Raw genomic sequence first — 18,996 nt, 5'->3', positions numbered from 1 at the left:
AAGCAAGTCGTCTGTGGTTTGGGTGGGAGGACCTCATAAGGAAAGATTTAAGGAAAATGGGAACGTCCTGGAGGGGCTCAAAGAGGGAGGTTTAGAATAAATTAGAATGGAGGAGGAGCTCACGTAGATGTGTTGGCCTCACGAGTTTTGGTGCTTCGGTGAGTCGTTAGTAGCACTAATTGTAGTATTTTACTCTGGAAAAGAATAATCAGCAATTTTATTGCATCTGATCTTTTGCAAATTCTGAGTATGCACGACAGTAGAAAGCATAATAACTGACCCAATTTTCAGTTGCTACACTGCACTTTATTTTGACGCTACCATAGATAAGTTTATAAAAAAAGACAGAGAAATAGACTAAGCATTGGATTTCAAATGCTCCATTTGGCCTAGGGTTTAAGATCCCCTTAAAAGATATAATGCTGTGACAAGCCTACAGTTCTTACTTGCATAAAGTGAACAAGACACTTGTATAGCGAGATTCATTTTTTTTTCAAATCTGTGGATTCATCGAGTCAGAAATACAAAAGTACTCAGAATTTTCAACAGAAAAAAATTGGATATTTTTCAATAGAAATTAAATATTTCTAGTTGTTTCTAAAAAACTACTTTTTTAATTTTGGAAAATTTTTATGTCGACTTTTAAAATTTAATTCTACGTCATCAGTGATACAACAATATAGTATGAACGATAAAATTGTCATAACGAATAAGAAGCAGAAAAAATTTATTTGCTAGGGCCATCGATTTCCCACAGACCGACTTTGGAATTTTTTTAAATTATTGAAATTAGAATATTTATTTTCTTTATTCCAATAATTCAATTTTTTTAGATTTCATGCTTGTTTAAGTTAAAATTTACAATGTTATCAATAAAATGTAATTAAGTATTATTGGTATAATTTAGGTTTGTGTATATTGGCCTGTATTTATATATATATATATATATATATATATATATATATATATATATATATATATATATATATATATATATTTAAGTGGTCAGTTTGTTCATTTTTATTTTTATTTATACTTTCCAATTTTGGAGGTTAATAAATGCTTGAATATGAATTAGGCTGTTGATACTGCTTGACATATTGTTAATGTTATGCTTGTAAAATTTACAAAAACTTATCATGTTTGACAAAATATTTGCTTTTCAAAATAAGTTCACAAAACTAATAGTTTCAAATATACCTTCGTCATTGTTATCCAGACTTCGGGAGTCCGATTCAGATGTTAAACTGGTTATTCTGGATGCAGCACCCACAGGTAGCTGTTGATGCTCAGATGATAGGATAGAAGTAGAAGTGTCTCTGATCGTTTCAGCTCCAATTGATGAAAGGTCTCCAGCTTCAACAACAAAAATTAAAAATAAACAAAGAGAAAGAAAATAATAAAAGTAGGATTAAATATTCTCAATAATTTACCAATAAATAATGAAATCCTCAAAAGATAAAAAAAACAAGGCTACAAGCGTGAAAAATAACACTTAACATCACACCTGAACAAATTTAAGCGTTATAATTTGATGCAACCATGATAATAGTATGATAATTAATAAAAGGTAATATGATTAATAGAAAACCAATTTCATGATTTGGCACTTTATTCATAAATTTTCACATCCAAATGACATCTAATTAATTTCTGGAAATAGAAATAACTAGAGCTAACCTATTTATAAATACTGAGAACTACCCTTTGGGGACTGGAAACGCATAATTACAAATTACAGTGCTTCTACCTTTGGTCTTTGGCTTATTGGCTACTTTTCGCTTATTTGAAAAGGCAGTAGAACTCTATAGTTTCACAAGCATCTTTTGAGTTTACCATTTAGTCAATGCTAATCTATAGTTTCTGAATTGCTTTTGAAGAACTTTAATGAGGTGTATAGAAATACTCAAAAAGCCTATAATCAAAGTGGCGAAGGAACCGTTGCACAAAGATCTCATGTATTTATACCTTAAAAGCAGGTGTGAGGTTACGACGTTCTTTTTCTATATAAACAAGGTCCTTTCCTACTTGTCTCTTTGTGATCGTTTTTCTGTTTTAATATCATGAGTCACTCTGATACCAGAGTGGGGTAAAATACATTCTTACAACAACTTATTTTCGGGGGAAAGGATGATGATATGGTGATCACTTATAGCACGCTTGCAACACTTATTGGATATTTAATAATCGAAATAAAAGCAGTATTGCCTTTCAATTAGACTATCTAGCTCAACTGTTACTTCATTAGCATTGATGTACCTTGTAGCGAAGTACAGTAATTTTATTTTGAAAACAATAATAAGAATACAAAACCGAATAAGCGCAACTTTCTTAAAGTCAAAGAACCGTATTAAACCTTTTGTGCGGCGTGTTCTTATTTTACATTACACCAACTAAAACATAGCAACAAAAATAATATCTCAAGGCTTTTCAAGTTTAACAAATAATATACTTAAAATATACTCAAGTAAATTTACTTGTTTTTATTTTACTTTAGTTTTTATCTTGGCTTTACAAAATCAATTTTAGTTTCTTTGGGGAAATGCATCTGCAAAAATTTAATTTGTAGAGTTTAATTTTTGCTGATTACAAATAAACTAAAGATTGAAATTGTACCCCTTTCTTTGATTGTCCTTCCAAAACCCAACAGCCTCCACTACTCAATGGTGTAAAAAGCAAGGTTGCTGTCAAAGGTGGACTACTTTCTGAGTTTAATAAATGACCACTTTTCCATACATTAAACCTGACTATTTTAGAAAATGATGGGAATAACGCTGTTTAACTTTATGGATATTTTGTGAACATTGAACTTACAACAGAGTTGAACAAATAATAAAACCTGATAAATGATTATATAACGTTCATGATGCCCTGGGATGAAAGTAAATTGATACTATGAGCTCCAGGTTTGTGACTCAGAGTATGTGGGACTGCAGTTTCGGAGATCAATTCTCTATCAGTGGCCCTGCCTGCAACTTGTATCTTCTTCTCTATTGAAATTTTGAGGGATCAATATGGCATGTAGTAAATCAATATTTCAGTGCAGTGTGTGGGATAATGGAAGATGAGTACTTTAGTTGGGTTGGGCGATGCGTGAATTGAGGAATTTCCCTTCTCAAACTAATATTACAACGCTATTATTTTCAAATATACCTTCGTCACTGCCATCCAGAGCCTCACTCTTTACGCTAAAGTTTGACTCTTTCTCACAACTCTATTTTTTATAACAGTTAAAAACTTTAGCGTAAAGAGCGAGGCGTTGAGGAGGGGAAAGCCCCTTACATATACGGAATAATTTATATTCGTTTTAAGTTTTGATGTCGCTCCTTACTTTCAGTTAAACAAAACTTATTTTTTTTTAATTTAAGTTTTGACGTTTTTGAATTAAAGCAGGTTTTTATTTTGGCTCACCGTAGATGAATAATTAAAACAAAATTTGAATATTCATTTTACTTTCATTTGGTTAAATGGCTTCCTCGAAAGTTGTTTAATCTTATTTACGAACGTTTTTATTAGTAATAAATATACGCAACTTACGAATTAACGTATGCAACGAACTTCTATATTCACATATTTTTAATACGTATATTGGGGGGTTCGCCCCCTAGTCAATACCTCGCTCGTTACGCTAAAGTTCGAATTTTGTTCCAATTCTTCAAAAATGATCCCTTGATCACAAACGCCGTTAATTAGAATAAATAGCTCTTATGAAAGTACTAAAAAATCTTTGGCTTAAAGAGCGATGTATTGACTAGGGGGCGGACCCAATCATATACGTAATAATTTCTGTTCGTTTTAAGTTTTGATGTTGCTCCTTACTTTAAGTTGAAAACTTTTTTTTTATTTAATTTCTGATCGTTTTTATAAATACTGCTGGGAAATCCGGCCCCCCCTTTATAGCAATGTCCCTTCCCCCATGGACAGGTCCTCCCCCATAACCCTAGACCTCCCCCCTACAACCAGAAAAAATCCCCCTTGACGACGGCTGTATACTTCCCAATAACCAATAGGCCTACTATATGTAAACAATGGGTAAAGTTCATAACTTTCAGCCCTTCCCTAGAGGACTTTGGAGGATTCAGTCGTCCTAAAAGACATAGTTATATTTTCGACCATGCTGAATAAAATGGCTATCTCAGAATTTTGATCAGGTGAATTTGGGGAAAAATGGAGCGTGGAAGGGGACCTAGTTGCCCTCCATATTTTGGTCACGTAAAAAGGGCACTAGAAATTTTAATTTACGTTCGAATGAGCCCTCCCACAATATTCTAGGACCACTGGGTCGTTAAGATCACCTCTGGAAGAAAAAAATAAATATGCACGCATCTGTGATGTGTGTAAAAAAATACAAAATTACAAAAAATACAAAATTCCTTATTGTTGCAGATAGGAGCTTGACACCCTTTTTCAAAAATCAGGCAAATTTTCTCAGGCCCGTAACTTTTGAAGGGTAGGACTAAACTTGTTGAAACTTATATATTTAAAATCAGCATTAAAATCTGTTTCTTTGATGTGTCTATTGGTATCAAAATTCAGTTTTTTAGAGTTTTGGTTACTATTGAGCTGGTCGCTCCTTACTTACAGTTTGTTACCACGAACTGTTTGATAGGGCTATGAAGGTTAAAATCCGCAAAATTGTATTTTGAACAAAATTTTATACTTGTTAATTATACAGAGCACACTCAAGAATTTGATAATAAAGATCTCAGAGAAAAAATAGTTCAGGTGTCTGTATTTGGAGAATATTATCTTAGGCTCAGTGGAAAATCTACATTGGATGTATACTTCAGAAGCAACCTGACCTTTCCACTTTCTTCTCTTGGTGCCAATACCTGGAGAGTGCCACCCTACGTGGTCTACACCACCTGATTATCCCACTGCCATTAATGCATTGAAAGAGAAGTAGCTTAGAAGTCTGTAGAAAAAGTTCCATGTTCCCTCATTTTATATAATAAAATATCTTCAAAATCTTTTTTTTCTACCACAAATATTATGATAAGAAAAATCTCAAAGCTCATGTGCATGTCATTACTTGAAGTTGTTTTATATTTTTGTACCTTTTTTTTACTAATAATGCTGTTTTGGACATAACAGAACAATAATTTTCACTTCTTCCTAAGGAAAATTCTCTTCCTCTCTGACAAACTCCTATAAATAAAGGAAATTCTTTTGTAACTGAATATCATAGGTAGAAATGAAGTTTCTACCTATGATAGCATAGTCCCTTTAATGATTTGCTAACACGATAATACAGTGCTGATTTGCGTAATAATTCCGTCTTTTCTTTTAAAAACAGAGGTCTATTTTAGGGGATTATTTGACACTGACTGAATTGTTTTGTGTTTAACACTTAAATTGTTTTGATGAGTTTTCCAAAATTCAGAAGGCAAACTGAATCTTACTATAAACGTTTAGTAATAATAATAATAATATATTATCAGCTGGATTTACAACAACGGAGATAAACAAGCGGTGTGAGAAAAGAAACAATCATCTGAAAGTACAAAGTGTTGACAAAACAATACTTAATATTTACTACTACAACTCTTTGAACAACATTAGCAAACTTTTTATTCATAAATTTTCAAATTCCAGAATTTGCAACAAATTGTTGTCCAAATGCATTGCATAATTTTAAGTCATTTTTTTTCACCTCGTCTTGGCTTTGGCAGTTTTAAATCTTAAGATGATGAAGTACTGGCAAATTCTAATTTTTCCCAATAAAATATTACCCAAAATATTCGATTATACAAAAACCAAATGCTTAAAATGTACCTTTACTGTCAAAACATGTGGAGCCCAGTTCCTGAGTGTCAGGTTCAAGTTTATATGGTCCTGAAAAGCAGCAAAAACTATCCACAAGAGTATCTTCCCTTTTAGGAGACAAAAGACGGGTTGGAAAGTCAAAAAGCTCTTTATGGTCACTTGGTAAAGCCTCTTCAACTTCTGAAAGAAACCGTAAATAAAAGAGACATCAAACACTTTCAACAGAAAAGCTTACAAAACAAGCCCAACTAATTCCTCTTTTTCAACATATTACCCAACGAGAATGAATAATATCCTTTTAAGGACAGAAATCAAACTATCTTTGGCAAACAGCCAAACCAAATCTCAGGATTTAGAGTTGAAAAAAAAAAGGAATTCTAAAATTCTTCCAGAGGTTATGCGGTTAAGAGGCTAATCAGTTGGCTAATTATCTAGGGTAAAAAAAAACCTTAGAGGCAATGTTGCTTTTTCCTCTTAGTAGCCTACTAATACCAGTTTTTTTTAGTGTCAGGCAATTAAATTGTTCAATTAATTTCATTTTTTGCATCTTTAATTCATTTTCATTCAGATTCCATTTGTTTGTGTGTCAATTTAATTTTGGAAAACATATACAGGAAAGAAAATAGTTACCCCAATTCCTCTTTAACAGAAACATTTGACAAAACATAGAATATACCACATATATATACCACATATAAAACAAATACCACATATGAAAAAAAAAAGTACTTAGAAAAAAGTGAATATGTATAGATTGGGAAAAAAGAAGCTGTGTAAATTCTATTGGAAAAATCACCAGAAAAATCCAAAAACAAAAATTTTTTGCACCCCTCCTACTTGAGATCTATTTACAGAAATATAAAAAACTAACAAATCCAGGACTTGTCTTAGTATCAAGTTTGGGAAAATTGAAAAAATTTTGAAAAGTTAGAAAAACCTGATTGAATTATGCACTTTTTGCCAGGGAAATATTACAAATAACACATGACAAGACAAGACAACAAGACACTATTTAATGCCAAAAGATAAAAACCAAGAGCTTATGGATTAGCTACCAAGAAGAATGCTCAGGGGGAACCGGAAAAGAAGAATATTCCTTGATGTCACCTCTTCTGTCACCAGCACAGTAAATTGTCCTTATTTTTTTTCTTCATTTATTTACAAATCACCAAAAGACAATAACAGGAAACAAACAAATATCAAGCAATATTATGATAAAAAGATTGTAGATAATTTGATTTTAAACAGATATTTATTATACAAGACAGAAACTAGTCCCTGAGATAATTTTTGTGACTGCCTCAAAAATTAAATTCTGAAATTCATTTCTTTTCCTGAAACAGGAAAAAGAGAACAAATAGTGAACTGCTTTCCTGAATTCAAAACAAGAGAGATTGAACTACAAAGAGTGAGAGGAAATATATTAGCCTGAAGACTTGTTGTCTCACCAAACTGGAAAAATTATGACTAATAGAATAGACTTTTGTTTTGCAAAATAGCCCTTTCATTGCCCCCAGCTCTGAAGGACTAGATCCAACCTTTTGTACTGTCTATGTTCTTTCTTTTTGTTATTTTTACTGGGGAGAACCTTATAAGCAAGAGAAACAAAGAGAAAATATTAACTAAAGCAAAGCAGCTCTATTTTTATTTTGTTACCAAAATTGTATAGGATAGCTTACCATTTTTAACAACAGAAGTCTCAGGAATGGTGATAGGTTCAGCCATATTTGGAATTTCAGACAACTCCATAATGTTATCTCTGAAATAAGTTAATGCCACTTATAAAACATGCCATATTATCAACAACAATTCGAACTGGCGCTCCAGTTTTACATTTTTTCTACAAAAGCTGCACATTTTTCTGTATTCACTGTAATAAGATTTAAATTGGTATTTTGTTCTTTTATTCACAACTTTCTGAAAATTTTCTTTGATTTTTTTTAGGGCCTTTAATTTTGTTGGAGTAATGGATATACCATATGATATTTGTAAACAGCTTAAAGGAGTTTAATGGCAAGGTTTCCACTCACCCAGCATTAACAATATTAACCAGAACTATTAAAAGCTCAGGAATTTTGGTGTATTAGAAAAGTGATACTTTAGATACAATCAGAATTAAATTCTAAACTAGGGCCCAGGAACTTGTTTTGTACCTGGTTCAGCTCCTTCATGAATAAAAATACTCAGAAATAGGGTGTTTCTCTTTCTCTTCCTGTTCCTACAAAATAAGGCTATGAAGGTTCAAATTAGCAATTTTTTATTTGATTTTGAACCGAATTTAGCACTTGTTAATTATCCAGAACACACTCATGAATTTTGATATGAAAGATCAAAGAATAAAAAATAGTTTAGCTGCCTATATTTGGGGAAAATTAGCTTAGGCTCAGTGAAAAACTACACTGTAGATATAATTTGATTAAATATTTAATATAAAGAGTTGGTATTTGGTTAGGTCATGTTATATTAGGTATTTAATATGTGTTCTGGGCAGCCTGCTTTCCATACTTCTCTGTTGTAGCTTTCATAATTTTTTTACTTAAGAATTATATTTTCACCATATTTCTGGCATATTGCTGTATAATTGACAAGAACTCAAATTTCAATTGTAAAATTGCAGTGTTGTTAACTTGAAAAAGCAACACTTCTCAATCAAATTGAAAGCCTATACTAGGACCCAGGAAGATGCCTGACTATTTAGCTACATACCTTGTCTTAACTCAAATGCTTTTAAAATTAGTTCAACAAAAGGCTAGTTGATGGTTTTAAAGATTATAAAAGTACAAAATTCAATAAAGCTTGGCAAACAATCTATTGTTTACTTTAAATCTAATTATAGAGCCAGGATGATAAGATAAGATATTTATTTAAAAAAATGGCTATCACAAGCCCCGAAGGGCCGAATTCCCATTTCGGGGTCATATAATAAAAAAAGACATAAATAGCACAACAACTAAAAAACTGGCTAAACAATGCCAAAAACAACAATATCAGAAAGGCAAAGCCATTCATTAGTCTAACAAAAAGTGTCAAATGTAAGAAAGTTAAAAAGGCACAAAATAAAACAAAACCAAAAAAAAAAAAAATTGAGATAAAAATAATGTTAAAAAAGTTTAAAAGACATTATATAAAAAGGGGAGGGAACGGAAGAGCCAAACGGACACCAGCATGGGTATCACCAGTAAAAAAAAAAAAAAAAAAAAAAAAAAAAAAAAAATCAAAAAAAATAGTGGTTTATTTGATCAGTAATGAAGGGGACAACGGTTTTTTCATATCTGTAGGTTAAACAACAGATGGGGGACAAGATAGGGATGGGTTCAGATACAGTATAAAAACGACTATTCTGTAGATGATTTAAAAATAGTCTAAAGATGATTTGAATATTTTGATTAAGACTTAATTCCCTCCACTCCACCCTAGATTTTGAATATATATTTTGTGGAAATTTCAACGGAATAATACCTTGGCTTTGTAATTTCATTTAAAGCAAAATCTCCATGAAGATAATTTTTGTGAATTGACACTTGATTACACATAATTAAATCATATAGTGGGTGCTTCAGTTTCTTTCTGGGAGAAAGCAAAGGGTGAAAATATCTGGAGAAAATGGACAGGTGTTCTTTTCAGAAGAAGTGGATGTACTAAGTGAAGTGCCCCAGGGAACCATCTTGGGACCAACACAATTCAACATTTATATAAATGATACACCAACCACAGTCAAAAATCAAATAAGTCTTTATGCTGATTACTCCAAACTAATTTGACCTGTTGATACATCAAAAAAGAAAGCCTTTATGCAGAATGACTTATGCAGTGAGCAACAATAGGGAGGCTATAATTCAATGAAAACAAATGTCATATAATCTACTTTGGAAAAAAAATGAGAAATGCCCTTATCATATGTTGAGGATGGACAGATCAAGACCAACTATAATCTTGTCAGATGTTGAGGGAGACTTGGGGGTCATAGTTGATAAAGAATTAAAATTCACTATGCACACACAGACAGCTGTAGCCAAAGCAGTCCAAACCCCTGGCTTTATAAAAAGACCAATCACTATTAGGTCAACTACAGTGATGACTAAACTATATATGGCATTGATCAAGCTAAATTTGGAGTTTGACATGGGTGTTGGTAGCCGCCTCAACAAAGGTGACCAGAATAAGTTACAATCAGTTCAGAGATGGGCTACAAAAACAATTGATAGATACAAATATTTAAATCCTTCATCCTGTCTAAAGAGACTGAAACTCCCCATTCTTGTCTATAGATGTAAAAAGGGTGATATTATTATGACGCAGAAGCCCTGAATTCTAAATCTCTATTAAATAAGCCATTTAAACTTGGCCAGAGATAAGGGGCACAATTGGAAACTATGTAAGAAGAGAACTGCAACTAGACTACACAATAACTTCTTCACTAATAGAATAGTGATTTTGTGGAATCTGCTCACCAAAGAAGCTGTCACTACCCCCAGAGAAGCTGCCACTACACAGAAGCTGTACTGCTGCCTTAAAAAGAGCCATTGATGGGGAATGGTCATCAAAGCTGTGGCAAACTGACTGGGATGCCATTGAAACATCCAATCATTATCATAATCACAAAGCAGCAATTCTACAGGATTTAATCCTTATTTTGCTGGACAATACAATTTAAGGTAAATGCTTAAAAGTGGAGAAACTAGAATATTTATTTACTGACACGTTTATTACATTTTATCATAATAAATCCATGCAGATGCAACATATGACCTTGGAACATCAACTTAGCATTGGATTTTCAATTGCATCGCAGATTTTTATCTAAGTTCTACCATATGTTAAGAGGGGGGGAATTTGGAGAATAGGAATCTTTATCATTAAGAGGTAAACATTTAAAAGGTTTGTTACCAGTCTATAGTTACAACTGTTCTTCAGGAAACCTCTAAATCACAGAAAAAAGTATCATTTGCTTCCTTATTAAGATAATTCCTACAATGATCCCATATATAGCCCCAAAAAATATATATTCCATTATTATTGTACACTGTTATATGTGGGAGCCTCTTTGTTGAAAGTCTTGTGTAGTATATTGACTTGACACAATAAATATATTTTTTTTTAAGAAGATATTTCTTTATGGCAAAAAGGAATAGTTGCAAAAAAAACAACAAGGAAAAACTGCCTTATAATACAGGCTAGTGAAAATTGTTCATGCTAGTTCCAAACAAGACCAAAAAGCAAATTTTTTTTCTAAACTGATCATTCTTCCATGGTTTTAATCTATTTATATAGTCTAGCCTATAATTTTATGTATGTGAATTTCATTTGATACTTGTATGATAAACCCACTACTGCTGAAGTTGGTCATGCATTCACAGACTGTAAACCATTTTCTTTTAGCTTAGCAAGAGAAAAAAAAAGAAAAGTGACAGAATAGATGGGAGATTTATGGTTTAGGATATATATTTGCACATTAGGAGGTTGGGGGTAAAGTCTTTTGACAGTATTAACTATAAAACCACTTATTAATTCATTCTATTCAGAATACTTTTATCTAAAATATTTTGCATACTTCCCCCATGTTTTGTACCCCCCCCCCCCCCTAGTGTGCAATTATATAACCCAAATGTGCGCCAAGTACTTTTCATTTTTACGTATTTAAACCATTTCCAGGTTTAAATTGGTTACACATAAAAAACAAATTTTTATTTTAATAATTGGTCACAATTAAAATATTCAACGACTTTCGAAATGTTGTTAATTTCTTCAATAAACTGATAAAAATGTGACAAAAAAGAGTCAAAATTGCAAGTTTTACTATGCTCATGAAACAATGAATTTGAATCTAAAAGCAAAAACAAGCAGCCAAAATCACTTTCAACAAGCATTCTGGTTTTGCTTCCAGAGTCTAATCAATTTTTGTCTTCTTAAAAATAATTAATATCTTTAAAATAATGTCTTCTATTAAAAATAATGTCTTCTTAAAAATTAAAAATCAATTTTTGTCTTCTTAAAAATATTGGTCTAACAGCTTTCTGCAGTAAAATTCCAATTTTGATAAAACAACATTATACCTTAATTTTCAGTTATCAGTTTTGTTGTCTCTGGTTTTTGTTCTGAAAATACAATTTCAATTATTTTGAGTAGAATTTTAAGCCATATCAATTTGTATTTTCTAAATTTGGGTAACATATTTGTAGATTTTTTAAAGCTCATAAATTGACATTAAGCAAAGCTGTGAAGCTGAAAAAAGATTTACTGTACTTCATTTAAGCAGAAGATCAATTTTACAAGGTTTCACATTCATAAAACTTAAATTTTTAAAGGTTATCAAATATCACTGCCCTCTGAAGGGCGGAGGAGTGACTGTAGGCAGGGTAAAGGTACTGATAATTAGACAAATTTAGCAAAAAAAAAACTTTCTACTCCAGAAGGCCTTATTTGAAAAGGGTTTCAATATACAGGAAAAACATCTACAAGTCTAACAGTTTGACTAAAAGTTTGAAGTTTTATCAGAAACTTCCATTACAAAACTCCAATTTTCTTAAACTGGATCAATTTCACTAACAAATTCAACAGAACAAAAATTTACCTGTTTTGACACAAGTCAGAACTCACTTTGATATGCGTTGAAATACATGGGGAATACTTGTTGGCAGATCCAACAAGTATTGTATCCAACAGAAGTGGTAGATCCTGGTGCAATTCTGGGCAAATTTCTAGGTGGCACTATAACTTCACTAGGATGAAAATGCAGACATTATTTCTTGTTTTTTTATCCTCTTTCATTATTCAGTAATTTTTTTTGTTGAAAATTGCAACTTGAACCCGTATAGGTTCTCTGACATTCTCTTATCTTAATTAGAGAAGATCATAAAAAAAGCATCCATTGATTTTTTCACTTTCATCCTTACTAGATTATCTGGCTCAGTTCCCCTTAGGTCGAACCTTTACCCGCCACCTCCCACCCCCCTAAAATAGAAATATATACAATGAATTGTGGAAAGCAAACTTTCAAACTGCAAAATTAATTTCTATTTTTTTCAACAGTGTTAGGAAAACTTGAAGCAATTTATAATTGAGTTGCATAATAAATAAGACATGAATTATAAGAATAAATAAATAATTATTTTTAGATTATATTACTCCTTAAAGGCTTATTTATAAATTAAAGATATATTTCTAACCAATTTTCAGTGACTTTACTTATGTTGACAAGTACTTTTTTTGGTTAAAAAAATAATATGCATTTTTGGCCAATGTCAGTGCTCAATATCCAAATTGTGACATAAGTAACTAATGAATTATTAAAGAGCATAAAAAAAAGGCATCAAATAATGTTTTCACTTTCGTCCAAGCTAAATTATAGTGTCACCAAGAAATTACCCATTCCTGCACCTTCAAATATCTTCAAGCTGGTAATATTCTACTTTAGCTTCTTTTGGCTATCTTGGAAAGAGGTTAGGTTAGGAAAATGAAACTTTCAGGGATGGGTCTACAGGCTAAAGCATGTCCTGGGAAGGTATTTTGAAGTATATAAGTTCACTCTATCTCCTTCTAAAGGGCCTTGAAATTTGCCTACATGACAAGCCTGCCTATTAAAATTTTGACAAAACAACATTTTACCACAGGTAACATGATAACTTTGAATTGAAGTTATCAAGTATTGTGCAGTAGGTTGTATCAAAACATGGCTAATTGTAGACAGAGAAAAGCCAAGACAGATACCGTAGTCCAAATAATTAAGATGCAAATGTTCAAATGGATGGGGCATGGGTAAGTGGTGGGAGTATGCATGACTCTCTTATAGGACACATACTTGTTTGTTAGTTTTTGGAAAGACATGCAAGCCTTTCTAGTCTCAGACATGTTGACCAAGAGTTTAAAATTGACATAAGACTGTTAGATTGGCTGTAATGAGAGGCAAACAAGGCACACCCATCTATGGTCTTAAGAAGTTTGACCAATAATTTAGAATTGACATAGGCTAGGACCATTAATTTGCTTGAAATGACAGGCAAACAATCCTTTAAAGCCATCTTTATCTTTCAAATAGTACCTATTTGTTGCCTAAGCTCAGTCCCACATTCTGAGAAAATTTCAATTTTTCACAAGTTTTTCAAATTTTTGGGTCACTTGCCCAAGACTCTGGGTGGGTGGGCACCCACAAATATTTTCCCAAATGCATCTCTCAATTTAGCACTTTTTCATGGATGCCAACCATCTCTAATCACTTTCCAAATAGTATCTATTCATTGCCTCATTTCAGCAATGGTAAAATGCTAATTTTCAGTTATAAGTGTCTGGCTTTAGTTCTGAAAATGCAATTCCAGTTAGTTGAGTAGAATTTTAAGCATGTCAATGTTTTTTTTCAAAATTTAGGAAATGTAGTTCTGTAGCCTATCTTTAAAACCTTGTTTTAATGCAATTCCTGTTATTTGAGAAAAATTTAACACCATGTCAATGATTTTTTTTCAAAATTTATAAAATGTATTGTGTGTCTTTAAAACCTTGTATATTGTAGGATTGAGCAAAGTTGTGAAGCTGAAAACAATTTTGTTGTCCTTCATTTAAGCAGAAGATCTATTTTGCAAGATTTCCCTTTTCTAACACACTGATTTTGAAAGGTCATCAAAGGCCAGGATCCTCTAGAGGAAGGAGTGGATGTAGGTGGCCTCCTTCCAAATACATTCCCGGGACATACTTTAGCCTATAGACCCATCCCTGTAGGGTAAGACACCCAGTAGTCGGACACTTTAATCACTTTGAAAACTTTTTGACATTTAAACTACTCTAATTACTGTATTATACCACCTAGAAACTTAATTTTTTTACAGTTAAAATCCTCTTTCTTTTGTGAACAAGTAGGTTACTAATTCAAATAGTTTTGCTTGTACAGCGCTTCCTATTTTTGAAATACTAACAACTGACAATTCCTCCTAAAGTCGGACATACAAACGGCTCATTGTAAATAGTTATGACGCAATATTGCCTATTTCCGACCAGCAATCTCCCTATTCACGGCCACTTGCAAAGAAACTGGTTTTCCCAGTTTTGTTTTCTATACGCTGTAATCTCGGCCAAGCTAATTTCAAAATACCTGCAGTTTGTGAAACACCATTTCGCAAATGAAAAATTAATTTTTAAAGGTATATTACAAATTTGTATAACAAATTTGATTTTCAGAGAAGATAATAATTCAGATTGGAATTATTGAGAAAAGTGAATATCCTTGTTATTGAATATGGGCATTTGCGGATCAAGGATTTTTTTTTGGGAGGGGGGGGGGGCAAAATAGGTGGATCCAATAAAAAAAATTAAGGGGCGCAACGGAGGTTGATCTGATAAATTTGCATCAGGAGTAAGTTTAATTAACGCAAACTTGAGTTAATTAAGTAAATTATGCTCTTTAATGCTCTTTTTTATGCTCTTTAATGCTTTTTTAATGCTCTTTAATGCTCTAAGAATATAGTAATCATTTTTGTTGGAAATTAATTTTAGCCCCCACCCCTATATATACCAGTTCAGGGTATATATTTGCACATTGGGGGGGGGGGGGTGATTTTATTTCTGTTTAAATTAGAGGTAAGTTTCAACTTCCCCCCCCCCACCCCCCTAATGTGCAAATATATACCCTGAATTGGTATATATAGGGGTGGGGGCTAAAATTCATTTCCAACAAAAATCGGTAAATATATACCAAATCTTATTATTGAGTTAGGAATAAAGTGAATACACCATATGATGCCTTTTTTTATGCTGATTACAAATATAATAATCATTTCATTCTGAAATGAATTTCAGCCCCCCCCCCTATATATGCCAATTCAGGGTATATATTCCTACATAAGGGGGGGGGGGCAATTTTTTTCTGATGTAAATCGGAGGTAAGTTTAAACGTAAGTTTAAGATAAATATTCAGATTGGAATTTTTGAGAAAAGTGATTTTCCTTGTTATTCAATGAGGACAGGTGCGGATCAAGGATTTTTTTTGGGGGGGGGGGGGCAAAAAAGGGGGATCCAATAAAAAAAATTTGGGGGTGCAAAATAGGTTGATACAAAAAACTTGCGTCAGGAGTAAGTTTAATTAACGCAAACTTGAGTTAATTAAGTAAATTACACTACTTTAGGCTACACTAGGGGGCGTGCGCCCCTTCACCCCCTCCCCGCTGGATCTGCCGCTGAATGAGGGGAACTGGTTTTCCCCTGTACAATGTTTTTAACTATGCAAGATTCCAATGGTACACTTTTCATATTTATCTGACACTATTTTTGATGTGTTTTAGGCTTTTTATAGAAATCACCATAAACTTCTTCTTGGAATAAACTTTTACTTTTAAAACAAACCAAAATAATAGTTACCAGTCCTGAATCAATGTCCCATGGCAACTTTTTCTCAATAGTAATTTTTTTTCAAAATGTTTTAAACTTTTGGTTACTATGGGCTGTTGTTTGTTCTTTACTAGGTTACACCTACCTCTGCAACCATGACAGTGGTGGATCGAGAGGGGGGAGGGGGTTCACCCCCTAGTCAGTACCTCACTCTTTAAGCCAAAGATTTTTTAGTACTTTTGTACCGGGAGTAAAACACGATATATTTGAAATACCAAAATAAAGTTCCTTCTTTAATTCGGACTCCTATAATTAAGCTAAATCTAGTTTCAAAAATGAAAAAGTCTTTAATCAGCAAAGAAAAGAAATTGCAATCTTTGGATTTCGCTAAGACAGTGAGCAATAAGAAAAGTGCTACGCACAATATTTTTAAGGACGTTTAAACGAAAAGAACCGTGTGAACGCCTAAATCATCAAAAACATTTAATATGTAGTATTGGACGAGGGTTCGCGTCCTTGGGGCCAGGGAGCCAATGGCAGGCAGTCCCTAGAGCGCAGGAAGAAAGAACTGCGTTTGGGAGTAGGGTAAATGTGTTTTTTAATTTTTAAGATGAGGTGAGATCTGAAACGTTTAGTACGAAGCTATTTTGGTCACCATTATTATTGTCTTTGAAGTGACCCATTGCTGTACAACTAAGCATGTAAGTTTAATAAATCTATTGTCTTTTTATATGTGTTCGTTTCTCTTATATGTCTGAGTCTAGTCCGATAATAGGTAACTAGTTCGCCAGTCCCCAAGGTAAATGCTCCCAAAGGAATCTGATCTCCAAGCGGCGCTATAGGAGAAATCCCTATCACCACGAGCGAGCCTTTTCTATTACTGCAAATGATTCTCCAATGGTACAAATGGTGCGGTCGGAAATTGGAGGAAAACTGCGAACTAGTTAGGCCATTTTAACTTTATAATTCAAATTTAATTTTTGGAAAGATACAGACATATAAGAAAATTGATTAGGCATATAACCGCTAGGCTACAATAGGAAACCCTTTATATATCTCAAAAGAGATAATAGCCTACCCCAAAATAGGTTAAGTAAAATTTAATATAAATTGATATAAACGCAAAAAAAAAAATATTGAAATATTGTATATTGTAACAGAAATGGCTTTGTCAAAGGAGGAAGGTAAATGGACTTCGCTTTTAGCTGCTCTCGAATTAGCAAAACTTCGAGCAGCTTTGCTTGAACTTTGGCGATTAGAAATAAATTTGTATCCCCTCAAAGAGTTGGGTACAATAGAAAAAATGGAGAAAAGGCTCAATGAAGAATTGTAAAATGATAAAAAAAAAAAAAAAAAAAAGTATTCAGTTTTTAACAAGTAGAAGCAAGTTTATAAGTAGTAAATTTTTTTTAGTGTTAGTAATAAATGCAATGTAGTAGTGCCGTATATTACTAAATAATAAAGTATTTGTACCGTGAATTGAAAGAATTAAATAAAAGATAATACGTAAAGAAAAACAAAATCTAGCTGGACCGATGAAACGTTGGTAGAAACAGAAGAATTTTAGGCATAATAGTGGGTCTGCCAATGGGGTCTGTTATATTCCACCCCCGTTTCTTTTCCTTTCAGATAAATGACCTATTTTCGTTTCTTTAATTACATTTGTGACCCCTTTGGAAGAATACAAGTAAGGTATTTTCTACAAACTGTGTAGTATTTTCCGTAACCCAGGCAGGGTAGGAATAGAGCTACAAGGCGCCGTCATTATTATATTGACAGGGAGGGTTATTACCTCCAAGGAAAGAGTAGAAATTTTCTAGCCGTAACCCAAGGTGGGTACATTTGGCTTTAGAAAGTGGCCATTCGACCACTCGATCGCGTTACCATACCCTGAGACAGGGTATACTGTAAATAGGGTAGTACCAAACCCGATATTTGCAGAACCGTTGGGGTAAGAGCGGGAATATCACTAACATTAGGGCCGACAAGGGGTTCTCCCCTTCGAGTAAGTGGCATCGCAATCTTTTTGCGTCATTCGAGTAAGTGGCATAACAATCTTTTTGCGTCATTCAAGTAAGTGGCATAGCAATCTTTTTGCGTCATTCGAGTAAGTGGCATAGCAATCTTTTTGCGTCATTCGAGTAAGTGGCATAGCAATCTTTTGCGTCATTTTTTGCCTTTAAAATTAGTGACCCTGCACAAACACCCCAATAAGTGGTGCCAGCAGTAGCTAGCACTACGAACATTGGCGGCAGCGGCATAAGCACACATGCTAGAAAGCTTAGCACAAGTCGCCGAAGGAAGCAAAAAAAGAAGAGTTGTTACCCAGCTGTGACTGGAACTCTGCATGAGGCGAGAAATTCGGTAAAAGAAACCGTTAATCACAGAAAATTGAGGCATAGGGATAGGTCTTAAAAGGGTCTCTTTTACCTACACAGATGACCTTCAGCTAAATAATGGTGATAGAGAAAATTCAAATTCTGAAGTAGCTCCGCAAAATGAGTGAACAAGAAAATTTGAATTTCAAACCATGGCTGCTTTAGAGCCATGTAGATGTAAAACAAGCCAGTGTTCATGCTTGTTTACGAAGAATAATTAAAAATACATGAATGTATTTTTATGGGGTCGAGTGTCATTTGTATTGCTGGGGTCAACTCCCCTAGCACACGTTAAGTCCCCTAGTGGATAAATATCCGCGTTATTTGCGCTTATTAATTTTATGGGTTATTTGTAATGATGGCAAATATCAGATTTAACTTAATGCTTTTTTTATAAACAGATACCATTCAACACAATTAAGAAATGGCGTCAAAAGTCTGACCATTGTTCTTAAAAACTGCTTATTTGAAAATGTAAATTTTCTTTTTATGTTGTTCTATTTATTTAAGAGCGAGAGAGAATGAGCATATGTAGGTGTTA

At 33.1% G+C, this 18,996-nt stretch overlaps 1 protein-coding gene across 6 annotated transcripts in view; it reads right to left on the bottom strand.

The window, feature by feature from the left end:
* LOC148943950 (uncharacterized) overlaps positions 1 to 18,996 on the bottom strand; it is a 628,351-nt gene that overhangs the window by 179,181 nt on the left and 430,174 nt on the right. For all 6 annotated transcript variants that reach the window (XM_089101666.1, XM_089101667.1, XM_089101662.1 and 3 more), the window contains exons 2-3: positions 7,446 to 7,525; positions 5,776 to 5,946 (exon numbers count right to left, since the gene is read on the bottom strand). In XM_089101666.1, the coding sequence (XP_088957792.1) occupies positions 5,776 to 5,946; positions 7,446 to 7,515 (241 nt within the window). In that variant the 5' untranslated portion in view covers positions 7,516 to 7,525. The remainder of the gene's footprint in view (positions 1 to 5,775; positions 5,947 to 7,445; positions 7,526 to 18,996) is intronic.

This window comes from Artemia sp. Qi Xiang Cuo, chromosome 15 (assembly GCF_049724085.1).
Source record: "Artemia sp. Qi Xiang Cuo chromosome 15, ASM4972408v1, whole genome shotgun sequence".
NCBI lineage: Eukaryota > Metazoa > Arthropoda > Branchiopoda > Anostraca > Artemiidae > Artemia > Artemia sp. Qi Xiang Cuo.
Note: the sequence above shows the minus strand (reverse complement) of the source record. Positions and strands in the feature narration are given on the sequence as shown.